At 38.8% G+C, this 14,665-nt stretch overlaps 1 protein-coding gene across 5 annotated transcripts in view; it reads right to left on the bottom strand.

The window, feature by feature from the left end:
* The window catches only part of PTPRK (protein tyrosine phosphatase receptor type K), a 296,820-nt gene that overhangs the window by 188,088 nt on the left and 94,067 nt on the right, over positions 1 to 14,665 (bottom strand). For all 5 annotated transcript variants that reach the window (XM_058021651.1, XM_058021652.1, XM_058021653.1 and 2 more), the window contains exon 5: positions 3,725 to 3,899. In XM_058021651.1, the coding sequence (XP_057877634.1) occupies positions 3,725 to 3,899 (175 nt within the window). The remainder of the gene's footprint in view (positions 1 to 3,724; positions 3,900 to 14,665) is intronic.

Genomic DNA, 14,665 nt, shown 5'->3' with positions numbered 1-14,665 from the left:
TACATAAAATAAAGTGCATCACATTTCCTGCTGATTTTGCAGCATGTAATACCATGATATCAAGTTTTGTACAATTATTTTTCTAACAACGTGCAGCTACTTTGCTAACTAACCACACGAGAATCTAACATCAGCTACATCCCCATCTCACACCCTCTTTTAACATGCCATGTCAACTAAGAAGTTGATCACAGCTGCTGTGTTGGACACTACCTTGTTTCTTCATGCACGAGGTAACTTTTCTGGCAAATACTGACGACTTCAGAGAAAGATTCCAGTACATTTTAAAGAGCACAGAACAATGAAGCAGTACAAGAACTGATTATGGGGCAAAGCTCTCTACTGATTGAAGATCAGAGCATTTGATACTGCAACTGGGAAAGGCTACACAGATGTAAATATCAAACATACACATGAGCCAGGGCACAGGTAATCTCTTTGGACACTTCTTTTGGGCACAATTGTAGGAGTCTACAATTGCACACTAAGCAGCACAGACTTTGAGATACTTGTTTCTTACTTACTTTTGAGAGCAAGTGTGAAAAAGAAAGAAACCATCAGGGGCTTCTTGTGCACTCCTACCTATCACAGATACTACAAATACTGTTTCTTCCTCCCAGCATCTCCTTCAAGTTCTAGTGCAGACAATCCTGAAGACTTCAAGAAATTCCCTTCCCAGAAATTGCCAATTTACCAGGGAAAATATAAATAGACAATTAATCTGATGGACATATTCAGGAGGGTAAGTCAACTAACAGTAATGACAACACCAAACTTCCTGTAAAGGGAAAGTGAAAACTCCTTCTACACACATCCAAGAATAATAGCAGTGCCATAGAAACCATGTAAAAAAAAATCAATACAGTGCAGCCGCTGAGCTGGGGCTGAAGACCAGCTCTACACAAAGGTGAGCCATTAAATCATTGACTGGAACTACTTTTGGTAAAATCTCATAATTTAATTACAAATCCTATCCTAGTTCAATTTTTCTTAAAAAAACTAATCAGAGTAATTGAGTTATCTTTTTTAAGGTCTTGAAATGTATACCATCCCTCCCAGGTAACTACATTTGTAATAGAGTTTAGAACTCCACTAAAAGTAATTCTTCTGCTAAAGCTCAAAATGAAATAAAGATGTTTCAACATATTGTACATTATAGAACTGGAAACTTTCATTGCTAATCAAGATTAACTTATAGTTTGCTTACCAAGAAAATATCAGATGCCTCTATACCTGCATTATGTTATCACATGTCTGTATAGACATGGGATATATCCCAAGATATATCCATATCTTGGCCAGGAATGCAAAGGTTTTGAGTTACTGTGCAACAACTCCTGTTCCTCATCCCTCACTCTCTAATAAACAGTGTTGTCAATAAAGTTTGGCTTCTACAAACCAAAGACCCTATCGTTACTCAGAATTATCTGGAAGCAATACTAAAGCCATGACAAAGTAAATTGTGTTCCGTCGTTTTTTTCCCCTCCTCTGGCTGTGAGAACACACAGATCAATACTCTTCAGTATGAGAATTCTGCAGTGAAATTTTCATTTGTTACAAACAGCAACAAAAGGGCCCCAAGCATGCCCTGTCACTTCCAGTTTAGAAGGAAACGCACTAATAAACTCTTCCCCCTGGGTCATCTTTGACAACGGGCAATACTATGCCAGCTCTTATTAAAGGCAATTCATATCAGTGGCCCAAAAATTTCCTCTAAAATTATCATCTTTTGTATCCATGTAGCAGGATGTCAGCTTTAAAGTGCCACTGAGATATAGGACCTGTCATTATGGTTAATTTTCAGCACAATTTTAACACCAGGGTAGCTGATCCCTAAGGGTATGGGTATGCTTTTTTGGCTAACAAGATTTATTTAGCAGTTATCCGGACAAACAAGAAAATATATTACTGTATATTGCTTTTCAAATACATCAGCAAGCAATAAATCCAACTATAAAACATATATCTTTGTTCTCTACCATGATGTCAAATAGATGAAAATGGTTTTGGAAGGTTTATCTTTTAGGGCATTTTAAAATATTTTTTTATTTATATATGAGTATATATGTGTGTGTATATGTATATTCAAAAAAGAAAATTGTTAAGATTCTTGGACTTTCAATAAAAAGCACATAAAAAGTAATATTAACCTTAAAATAAAAAAACCTCTATAGCTGCTATATATATATAACCAAACACCAAATTTATTATTTGAGCCACAAATATGCTGCTATGAAATTACCTAAGATTTTCAGCAGGACAATATGATGCATTTTAAAAGATGATACTATGAAATTGTATATTCTTGTTGGGTTTTTTATTTATTTATTTGAGACAAATGGTATTTTTAATACCATTTTACTGTGTTTTTATACTAGAAAAAAAAATAGAAAACTTAATTTATTGGATAAATACACTTATTTGCCCAGCCTTTATAACAACAATAGTCTGTTTTTATGCCTCAACAGGACTTATTTCAATTTATTAGGATGAAGACCATCTTTCAGTTTCCTAGACAAAAGGTGCATCTAACAAAATAAAAAGAAGCTCTTAACATGTTGTCTAAATCTTTGTATAGTCAGCAAGGCCCATTTTTATTGATGTTTTATAGCAGCCATAAAACCTGGTTGACCTCAATCAACCAGTCTCCCAGGGAAAATACCTCTGCCAGCAAATACCAGACAAAAAATAGGTCAGGGCATTTCCTACCCAGCTTTAATTTCTACAAGCTGAGGACAAACTTGCTTGCCCTGTCCCCATTCCAGATTCAATGTCTGACTACAAGGTGCCAAACTGAGCAAACATCCCATTGCTTCACCAATGAACCAAGCAAGAGCCCACCATGTGTTGGACCCCTGCACCCACCTGGCCAAAACAGCCCCTCCACCAGACAGCAGCCCTACAAATTATTTCTGTACACCTCTTCTTTTTTCCCAGTTAAAAAACTGTAAACTTCATCACAACCAAGAATGAATAACGAAGTTTTGGAGGTAACATAGTTAGGTAAGAAGTGGTTCAATAGCTTATTCCAGGCCATAGAACACACAATTTTGGAAGTGAAAACTGAGCTTCTATGTTCAACCACATCCTTAGCCAGTCAGGAATTACATGTTTCCAGAGCAAAAGATGGAAAAAAGAAAAATCTCCAACTTGATCACACCACAAACGAGCTATGGTTGTATACCAACTGGCTTTTGAATGAATTCCATCCAAAAAATTATTTCAAGGGGGAAAAGAAAGTTTTCTTTTCTTTCCATTTACTTCTGTACTGGAAATCATCACAGAACATCTCTACAATGCTCCCAGTAGTCTTTGGGTAGGTGAAAGTTTACAACTCTTTTAATCTACCTGTCTCCCAGGTAACAGACCAATGTATTATTTGCTCTACTACCAGTATGCTCAAGGCAAGAGATTTTAAAAGGGAATGGTAACCAGTTGTAGGTGGAAGCTGATTTGCACCTTAAGTTCAACAAATAGCATTCCCAGAAAAGCGTGCACGCACATTCCCACACTGTGGGATCCGGGTTTCACACAGGTACATTCCATGGAAAGCAATTTTAAGCAGGTTTGCAAACAAGTCTTTCAACTCATGCGAGTTTCACAGGGCTATCTTTGTGTGATCATTTCAGAGCAAGGCATGTGTAGGCTAAATAAAAAGTGTAAGCAAAAAGCACTGGTATTTAAAGCATTTAACTGGATAAAATGAAAATAAATAAAACTTTACCTCGAACAATAAGTTGAGCAAAGTTTGAGACTCCAGAGCCTCTCTCTGACTGAGTTACACAGCGGTATAAATCCTGGTCGGTTTTTGTCACCTCTTGCAACTTAAAGGTAGCTGCAAATCTTCTGTGATTGATATTTTTAGTCTGAGCAACTGGAATATCTTCCCCATTTCTTCTCTGAAAATAAGAGTAACCAAGGCAGAGTTAACTTAAAACATATAAAAGACATTTATCATTATCATCATACAAAGAAGACACAAAAAACAAAACCTCAACCCAAATGCACTCAGACCATGCTACCATGCATTCCATGGTAGAAGAGCTCAGTACTGAGGTCCCATCAAGAAACAAACAGTACTCAATACTGTTTGTTTACTCAATATAATTTCAAAATCAAGTTAGCAGTGAAAAGTACCATGAGGATTTTGCACTGGCACAAAAGCAGGACCATGACGTGCTCAAAACTGCCTTATAGCTGGAATCATCCTAGGACAGCCCAGCAGTAGCAGTTGTACTCCTAAGAAAATTCATTCAACTTTAAGCAGATTTACAACACATACACTGGGTGTATTGTAAGATATATTTAAACAAACCTGGCATTGAGGGATTTCAAAGGTCTGCAACAGCTCTTTTTTCACCAACCAACCAATGTTTCCTTTTTAGTGCTACCTTTTATCTGTCCAAGCTCAATACCTTCTAAAATTTTAGCTTTGTTATACTAAGCACCACCTATCCATCTAAAGCTGGCTGAAATAAAAAGCAGAGGGCAGGAAGGCACTAAAAGAGGAATAACACAAATCTAATTTAAAGGAAGAAGCTTAGAGAGTTCTTAAAAAAAGCATAGCTACCACAAATCACTGAAAAATTTAATCTGTCTGGAGCTGCAGGGCCAGGTGACAGGTCAGTAAGATAGAAACAGTTTGAGCTCTTGTGGGATCATTTTTCCTTATTACCATTCACATTAAATGCTCAATTTTGATTTCAATTGAAAAACAGACCCTCCACCAAAAGTCAGCATTAAAAAACACCCAGAAATATGCACAAAGAAAACAAACAATGTCACTGCTCTCTCCCATGGACCAACTGTATGTTATTTCCTGACCAGGGTAGAGTTTCTGAGCACTCAGCATTGCTCAGCCCCTGGAAAGATGGCAGCATTTGCTTGTAACCACTCATTCTGCTCAGCACATAGCCAAGTGTGACCTCTGCGAACATTTTTAACTCTAATCAACCCCTTGAATGAGAAACTTCACTGAGGTTTTAAACTCCAAGCTTTCTAACAGCAGAAGCACTACTGCTGAGCCACAGAATTTAACAACCTGAAAGCCTGTGGCAAAATACAAAGGGCAGAAAAAGGAGGTGATTTAATGCTGCATGTGTATATCAGGCAGCCTCGTGTCACAGGCAGTACTACTTCCTAACACTTTACATCTACCCTTTGTCATCCCAGCATGGGCTAGTCACTTTAAACAGTTTTGTGGTAGATTAACCAGCAGTCCTTGACCACTGAAACAAGCATTCAGTCTAACTATTAACATGTTTAAACAGACTAATTCTATTTATACCAAGCAGGCAGATTTCAGTCACTCACATTCCAGTACAAAGACCATGCCATTATCTTTGCCAGCTGCAGGTTTACTGGTGGGATTTGCTCACTGCAGGGAGACACCATCCAGTTTCCCACACCCAGCCACCCTCTCTGCCATTTTCTCAGGTGTGAGCTCTGTCTGCAGGGCTGGGCCAGAAAGAGCCACAAGGTACCAAGAGCAAAAACAGATTTCCAGAACAAAAAGGCACACAAGACACTTCCAAAAGGTACTCTTATTGCTCCTCCCTAAAACTATCATCATCTCATAACAGCCACAAGCCTGGTTATCACAGGAGTGGTTTCTGAGAAGGTGTTCCCAGGGCAAAAGCAATGGATGTTGAGCTCTAGGACACCTAGACCAACAGTGGTGCCACCAGCAGTGACAGGCACAGGCTCCATCCTCAGCTCTGTGGGTACCTGACTCCGATTTGGAAAAATTAAGGACCTTTTCTGATGCCTGCAGATACTCCTACACAAGGAAAATCTTATTGAACTTCAGGAATCAATGAAATTATTAACTTTCAATATCAAGCAAATGAGAGATGATGTTAAAGGCTTTATTTCAGTGATAGTTAAACAGCAGTAAAATTATTTTGTGAGAAGTGCACCTTCCTGTATAGCTAGATGGCTTCTTTCGATAGAAAATACTAAATTTGAAAGCAGGATTTCCAAGCCTTGCACTCTCCACTCTCCTCCCCACCTCAACCCTGCCTGCCCCCCCTCCCCAGTACCAACGAAAGGTTTGGACTGTCAGAAATTTTATTTGTTTTTAATTTACTTAATTTTTAATATAAACCTTGGATCTAGTGCCTTGAAATAACCAAAATAAACAAATCTCATGGTACTTTCTTCCTCTCAGGCTCATCCTGTGCCCTGATGGCCTTGCCACGTCATAGTCACCCAGCAGAAGGAAGTCAAATTCTCCCCTAAACACAAACTTGCCATATTATTGTCAAAAATACCAAGCAGCCAATAATAAACTAAAGGTGTATCTTTAAACCTTATATGATAGCAGACTTGACAAGCAAACCATGTAATGCAGTCATTTTTGCTCTGCTATGAAGGGAAAATACATATTAGGGAGGTCTCTAAAATGAAGGACTCCGTTTCAGTGAGTCCAGCTCTTCAATTGGAATGCCAAATGCTTAGTCTGCAGCAGAGAAGCACATCCAAGCTACACTATATAAAATAATTTACACTCTGAAGATCAGAACTTGCTTACTTAAGCTCATCTGCATGTTTCAAGTTGAGCAACAAACTGAATTTGGCTTCTACTTAAAATGAAAAATTAATTCACTTCCAGAGAAATTAATTAAAATAAAATTTGACAAGCTTTACAGTTCTAGAACACCTTAGATTTTCTTTATTTATATCAGGGACTTCCTGCCATATTATCTTACAAGACTTGGAGCAGTTGCTCTAATTTCTCTGAATCAGAATTTGTTTCTTGGGAAACAACTGCACAACTACATTTTCAAAGTCCTTCTTCATGTATAGATTATCCATTAGAACATTTCTCCATCATTAAAATGATGAAAAGTTCAAACAGAAGAGAGTTCTCATCTAAAAATGAATGTTAAAGAAAAAGCCCTGCATTCATTTCAGTGAATATGCCTTACACTGGTAACCCATTAGCCAGTCAGAGTTCAGATGCACTGTCACGATCTCTTAATTAAATTCTTCTTTTTAATGTCAGAACATTACTACTGATTTTAAAGGAGACGAAAGAAAGGCAGCAGTGCTCTCTGCTTATTGAGGGTTCCTGGTACATACTGTTTCAATTTATGTCTTGCTCACACTGAACAGATCTTGAAAATGCTGCTCAATTAAGTTTTAAAAATTCAATTTAAAATTAATGTGGAGTTATACTAATGGGTAATGGCTGTACCCTGTGTGATCCTTGGTTCCTCCAGTCTCTTGCTGTCTGATTTGATAACCCTGAATTGCTCATTTAAGAGAGGTCACCACCAGGCAGTTTTCCTCTTTTGTGAAAATAACTCTGGGCTTTACAAAGGACTACTCTCTCTAAACACTTGATTAAAAGAAATATTAGTCTGTTAAAAAACCTCCCTAATTCTGGCATTTCAGGCATTTAAAATTACAATCTTAAATAAATCGCTCTGACTTCAAGGTTATTTTTAATTTGATAGGAACATGATTTCATTAAACTTTTTTCAGGCAATGAAATTAGATCATCTATATTTTAAATAAAGTCAACAGCAAAGCCTACACAGCATAAAAACAATCTTGAGTAAATTAACAAAAATTAGTCTTAAATATCCCTCTTTTGCCTTATGAAAGAAATCAAGCATTTAGTAAATATGAAATGCCATTTTAATGGATCTTTTAGAACCTGAGTGGAACAAAAACAATCTAAACTGCAAAGTCTTATTTAATTGGTAGAATTTAAGTGCATATCTTATATAAATTAAAAACTTATCAGCCTTTCTCCCTTAACTTTTCAGGTTGAAAATTTGTGAGCTTTGCTTTTTTTGGTGAAATAGCAATGAGACACCTGTTTGCAGCGATGCTCTCTCTAAATTTTCCAGAACCCTTTTTTTCACACCAGTGATTTTTATAAGCCTGGACAGTTCAACTTTACACATCCCCACCCTTTTCTTACTGTAAACACCTTAAAGTAAGCCCTCTCTGCTGCTAATAATTACAGTCAACTCTGGTTGCCTTCTCGGGCTCTCGGCTGGATGCTGGGATGCCTCCGGCGACCAGAGGATGTCAACGCTTTGGCCGCAGTGACACCCACGATGCTCTGGCAGCAGTGCCCCATCAGCTGCCCTGCACTTGCTCCCTCCTCACCTTCCCTCCTGTGCTCACTTACAAAAGCTAACCTGGAATATGAAAAATCTTCCTGAGAACTCTCTCCCTCCCAGTATATTATCATCACTAAATGGATCAGCTTGTGATCGGATTCACTGCGCAGCCACTGGCAGCAGAGGAGAGGGCAAGTTATGTGCGCTAAGTGGGGCACAAGCCCACAGTTGGACTTGTTGGGTGGGGTTGTCTGAGCAACCCAGTCCCCCAAAGCTGCAATCAGAACTTCACCAGCAGCACAAGGGCTGGAAAGATAACCCCATCTGCCCTGGGCATTAAACCTCTGCTGCCTTGAGCAAAGGGGCATTTGTAAACAGCATGTTCCGAAGCATTCCTGGGTTTACTCGTTATGTAAAGGAAGAAATGTCTCTTTTTGATGGCGGAAAAAAACAAAGAGGGCTGACTGTAGATAGTTTGAATGCCAGCAATAATGCACAATCTCTGCCAGATCCTGGTTTTTTTTTTTTTTTTGAAAAGAGGAGTAAAGACACAAATAACCACAGTGCTTAAATTTTATTTTATATGCACCTGTCTGTCACTTTTCCACAGACATACATATTCTTTTAGAGCATTTAAGATACAATTTCCAAATGGAGAAAAATCTAAAGCCATTTCTGTATTATTATTGTTGTTGTTGCTGTTGCTACTGTTATCATATTTTCTTCTTTTTACACAAACGTCTCAATAAATTCTTGGCATTTTGAAATTTATTAACATACTAGGATAGCAAGACATATATTTACTAGGGGAAATTATAAATAAAATTTTAATTTTTTCCCCACCAAGGATTTAATTACTGAACAAAGTGGGATTATTTTTCCAATTTTATTTATAAGTACAAAATTTAGCCTAAGAATTTTTTTCAAGAAGATAATGAATTAGAAATACAGCTTAAGTAATATGCCTAAATAGTCCTATCTTCTAAGAACAAAAGAAGGTGAACTAACAATTTTTTAAAATTAATTATTAAGGGGAAACATTAAATATTTTAAGTAGGAAATGAGTAGGACTTGCTTTAACTTTCTGGTCTCCTACATGCATAGCAAACCAGAATAAGATTCTACTTCGCAATGAACTGTGTATTCATTTATTAGCAAGAAAAGCTGCATAACTTTTCCCATGCAAACATACACTGAAGATCATGAAAAAATGCGACAAGCCAAGATTTTATCCTGCATGCTGCACTGCAGTACAGAAAAATCCACGATTACTTAAAATGTCTTGATATCATGCACTGCTGTTACTCAAACTTGTCTCCTTTGAAGTAGCTCAAATTTCTAGCATGCTGAACTGACCCTCCTACTGAAGAAATCAAGGGCTCTGATGAAATAATATAATTGAGAGCCATCTGGCACTTTAGAAGTAGCACTTATAATTTATTTTATTATAATAAGAGCCACCCGAGGCAAACTAGCAAAATTCATAGTACCATGTCCCTGGCCGTGCCACCACACAAACAAAAGCCAGACTCACTTTCTCTGAGCATTTTAAAGCCTCCTACTTTGAGCCTAATTGAACCCATGTTGAACATTCAAAAAAAAAAAGTATATATATTTTTTTTTTAAATGGAGCTTTTCAGAAAGCCTTGGTTCTGAAATGCAGTGTTCTTGATTTAAAAAAATAACAACAAGCAACTAAAAACTCATAACTCACAAAAGTATGGATTCCTGACACAGTGATTTAAGGTGTATGTCATCTTGAGCAGTGCACAGTGAGCTACAGTATTTATCCTGCAGCACAAAATAAAAACATCTGCTTAGTTAGAAGACCACGAAGGAAAAAATTTGCAGAAGAACCCACCACTGAGGGCTGACACATCACAAGATAGCTCCTCAAAAATTTCTCAGCACACCACTTTACCCTTTTCTAAAGGCATCCAAGCCTACCAGCTGGTCTTATTCTTCTGTAATTCATTAAGTCCTACAGCTATTTGAGAATAGCTGGGGTATTAGGCTACCTACCACACATCACACTACTGAGGAGAATTCAACCTGGATGCAGGTGATAACAGACAAGAGTCCCAGGACAGAATGGCCAAGGAATTTATAACGACATCTTTTTGTGTACATCACCTTTATTTCAGGTGTCTCACATACATGGGTGCTTCAGCCACTGGCTGACTGAGGAGTGACTACCAACTACAGCCAAGGAAGGGCCAAACTTCCACTGCAGCCATTCTACCTGTAAAGTACAAAGTGGCAGGAGAGAAGGAGCCACCACCAAGGCCACAATCAGCAGCACAGCTCCCAGCACCAGATGCTCCAGCCACCACAGGACCCCAGGGAAGACCTACAGGGAGGGCAACTCCAAAGGCTGCTGAGTAAACTAAATGACTTGTAGCTATGCAGACCAGAGGACTTAGCTAACTGGAGCAGAATTAAATTAAGACCAGGAGGATTACAGTATTTCATGTTGTTGAAACCTAGGATGACCAGGCATCTAGGGGAAACTGCCGTATTTATCCATGAAGCTGATAAATTGAGGCAGGAGAGAGGGAGAATGGTTGATTCAGGGTTAAATGACATAGATAGCATCAAAGGTGAACAGAGGAGGAAGAAAATAGAGGGGGGAAAAAAAAGCCTTTGTGAAACAAACGAGTTATGAATACTTTAAATTTTCATGGGTAGAATATTCTGTATAACCATGTCTGAGTCAGGAGTGTGCAATACAGAATAAACTACAAGTCAAGTAATTTACAAGGAGCCTAATAGATCACTTCAAGGCTGCTTTTCATACAACTTTGGAGAAAAGGTTTGGGAAACAAGAATGTCTATCACACACCATAAACATGATGAGGTGAAAGTGAAGGTAGAATAGACAAGTCATTGCAAAAGAGTTCTCTATGCTTCCCTACACTGCATCTTCCTTTCAAAAACATATTTTCTGTAAGTAAAAGCAACCAATATGAAACAAATGAGGAAAGTGAAGTTTCTGTGTGAGCCTCAAGCACAGGAAAAAAAAAAAGAATTCATATCCTGCTTAGCCACTGTCAGTAATCAAGATAAAGGTAAGGTGATGTAGACTTGAGCAGGATTTTACTGGCTGAGGAAAGGAGGTTTGGCACAAACAGCCCAGTTTGCTGTGCATCTTGCTTTAGGCAGATGATGCTGATAATCCTAAAAAGTCTTCTGTCTCCCCAGAGGCTCACCCACTGCCCCCCAGGGAGAAGAGCAAAACCAGAGCCATAGGCCCTCTCTCTTCCTGCAGCCTCCACAGAGCATCATAGCCCCACTCCTCCTTAGGGCAGCAGGCCTGACTGACTTATTTCAGTTCAAAACCAAAAAGCATCAAATTTGACAGTTGACCAAAACCAAAAATGGGATCAAAACTCTCCACCACAGTTCCACAGCTGAAACCCTGTGGATGCTAGCAAGGCATCTTCTCTGAACTCTCTCTAGGCAGCACTGAATAAAAAAGCAAAATAACAAAGCTTTTCTAACATTCAGAGTATACTCAGCCCTCTTTAGCTTTCAGGGATCATAAAATTTGTGCAAATCAACAAAAAACATTCTTCCAATGAACACGGTGAATAGGCAAGTGCACTGTAACAGCAAATGTTTTATCATCAAACTAAAGAAAGGGTATCTTAACCAGTTAATTAACTGTATCAAAATGCAATGGCATCTCAAAAGGCAAAGTTACATTAGAAAACTCTCAGAAAGCAACATGCATACAATGTAAAACAAAGTTAAATTGGACATGACTCTCCTATTAGAAATGCATTTTTTCTGAGACCAAAAGCAAGCCTCCTAGCATTCACTGTTAGGTTAGCTAAATGGTTTACCCCAAAGACCCACAGCCCACACCTCAACCCTTCTGCTGAATACTAATCCATGTCTTCACCTGGGAACAGCAGGAGGAAAAGACTTCTGTTGCACAACTTTTCTCCTTTGAGGGGAAATAGCCCTTCCAGAAAGCAAAACAAAATAGTTAATGTTTTGTCCCTCAATCCTTTGCCAGAGGCATGAATTCTTATACAGCCTTTCTAATCTAAATTCCTGGAATATTATGTTGGTCGTGCACAATGCATCATCAGAGGACACCATCTGCATGTGCCCAGTCCAAAGACTTGTTAAAGAGCGCATATATATGCAGTACCTAGCAAGAAAAATGAATGCTAAATATCACATCCTATTCTGTGGCAATCAGCACCAAAACCCAAGATGATGGTGAACAGGGCATTGGGGGATTATGGCAGTTTCCTCTACAAAAGGAGTGGGACACAGCCAGTTGTTTGAGCCCGAACAGACGCTCGCTCATCCTCCAGTAACAGTTGGTACCGCTGGGAGGTCAGCCCGACTCCATTGTTTTTGCAGCAATTTGCATTTTATTTTCCATAATGCTGTTTAATTTCACTTTTTCAATTATTACTCTCAGGCAATTGCTTTAATTATCTGTTATTCCACGAGGAAAGACACTTTCCTCTGGCAGAGACAGGGGCTGCATCAGACCGTATTAACGCTGACTAGCCTCTCCACGGGCGAGCGCGGGGCTGCGGCGCCAGCCCTGGCAGCATGCGTGGAGGGCGGTTAGCCAGCACCCACAGCTATTGCTGACAGATTGGCCCGCTCCCCACCGCTCAGATGGCAAATCTGCCCAGGATTACAAGGCGCATATTAAACCTTTAAATGCATGCAGCCGGCACCCCTTTGAATTTCAGATTCGCCAAGGCAAATGGTATCACCGCAGAGTGTGGCAAAGCGCATCTGACTGCAAAGCCAGAACAAGCCGCTTTCCCTAATCCAATGCTGTGTTAATGCAAAGCTCAGCAATGATGGATGGACTCATTAGTGCCGCAGTTATCGCCATCTGAACCAGGTGCCAAGACATATGGTTTAACAGATGTTCCAGCAAAAAGCTCTGCACGCTGCGCTGTGCGAGTGTCCAGCTGAAGCGGACACCGATAAGACACTGAAAATCGTATTGGGCTTCTGGGAGCCACAACGGTTCCCAGCTCAGGAAGCTGTTAAACATAGCCCAATTATGCAAAAAACCCTATTGCTCTGATATCCCAATTAGATTGACTAAACAAATGCTGGACAACGCACACACTGCTTTCTGGAGTCTTGGTGTACCCAAATGTTATTTAATTTACCCAGTCAATTACATTTCTCTACTGTATTTGCAAAGAAATGAAGGTTTCTTTATACAGAAATCATCACATGAAATAAGCAAGCAGAGCCCCCATCCCACTCTTGCATTTCCATGTTTAGAATGCCCTGTGTGCAGTATTCTTTCAAAAATTTAATACATAACACATATCCATTCTGAGCATAGGATTACCATGCAGAAGCAACTTGTTTGCAAGCTTATTTACTGACACTTCCACAACTCCTGTGGAATGCATGACATTTCATAGGGAAATAAATAGAATAAAACAGGGATCCTTCTTACAGTAATTTAGCGAATCAATGTGCACAAAGCAGCAAGGTGCATCAAATGTTAATAAAAGAAAAACTCCTTATTCTTTAAGCATCTTTTCAAAGAAAGAAAATTCATAGGCTTTAGAAAGAAAGAAAATCAGCAGTAAGTGGACAAGAACCAGTTAATTATTAAATCTATCTATACACACTATATTCATTTATTTTAGACTACACACACACACTTATGGTCACCACCTACAGGAATGCATTTTTCAGCAAGAAATTCTGCTAATTCCTAAAGCTTAGAAATCAGAGCACACCAAAGCATAACAGGTGGAAAACCACCTAGGTTACCACCTTGGGTTTAGGAACTCCTGTGACACAACTCATCTGCTTCAGTGTGGGCAGTAAAACCAAACTACAGCTGTTGCCGTGTGATATATTACAGTGGAAATTTTAAGAGAAGTTGGAAAATAATGAAAAAAAAGCCTCCCAGCATTACATTCTGAAGGGAACGACAAGTAAAAAAGATACTAAGCACTGTGAATGACTGAATGCACTTCAGAAACAACATAAATGCTGTTTAACATTTAAACAAAAACTGAGGACTTTGAAAGCCTTTCAGAATTTGCTAATAATTGCAGGTCATAAAGAGACTCCTTCAGCACATAACTGTAAAAGGTTTGATAGCAGATCAAGTTGAAAAGGTGAAGAACAAAAGAATCTGAGCTGCATTTCTGTCCTGCTCCCACACCTACTATTCACACTGTCACAAAGGTGTGTTTCAGATCATCTTGTTCAACTAGTTAAATCTCTTTATCTGTGCAAATATTTATTCTGTATTAATGCAGCCTCAACTTTTGAAAACTTCTGTTATCTTTACTGCTTACTTCAATGACAGAGCTTTGACTGCCCCAAACATTGGTCCACTGAGGCTGCAAAATACAGAGGTGGCAGGAAAGGGATATCAAAGGGGATAAGAGACCAGGTACAGTCCAAAACCAAACAAACAAGAGCAGAATCAGCAGCCTCAGAAAGTTCAGAAAGTTCAATTCAATGTTAATCCCTGTTTGTCTGAAATGTTTACAGACATACATTTATAGAAAATGATGTGTTGATGAAAATACTGTCATTACAGCAGTAAACACACAGGAAACCCTGTA

The sequence above is a fragment of the Melospiza georgiana genome, chromosome 3 (assembly GCF_028018845.1).
Source record: "Melospiza georgiana isolate bMelGeo1 chromosome 3, bMelGeo1.pri, whole genome shotgun sequence".
Classification (NCBI taxonomy): Eukaryota; Metazoa; Chordata; class Aves; order Passeriformes; family Passerellidae; genus Melospiza; species Melospiza georgiana.
Note: the sequence above shows the minus strand (reverse complement) of the source record. Positions and strands in the feature narration are given on the sequence as shown.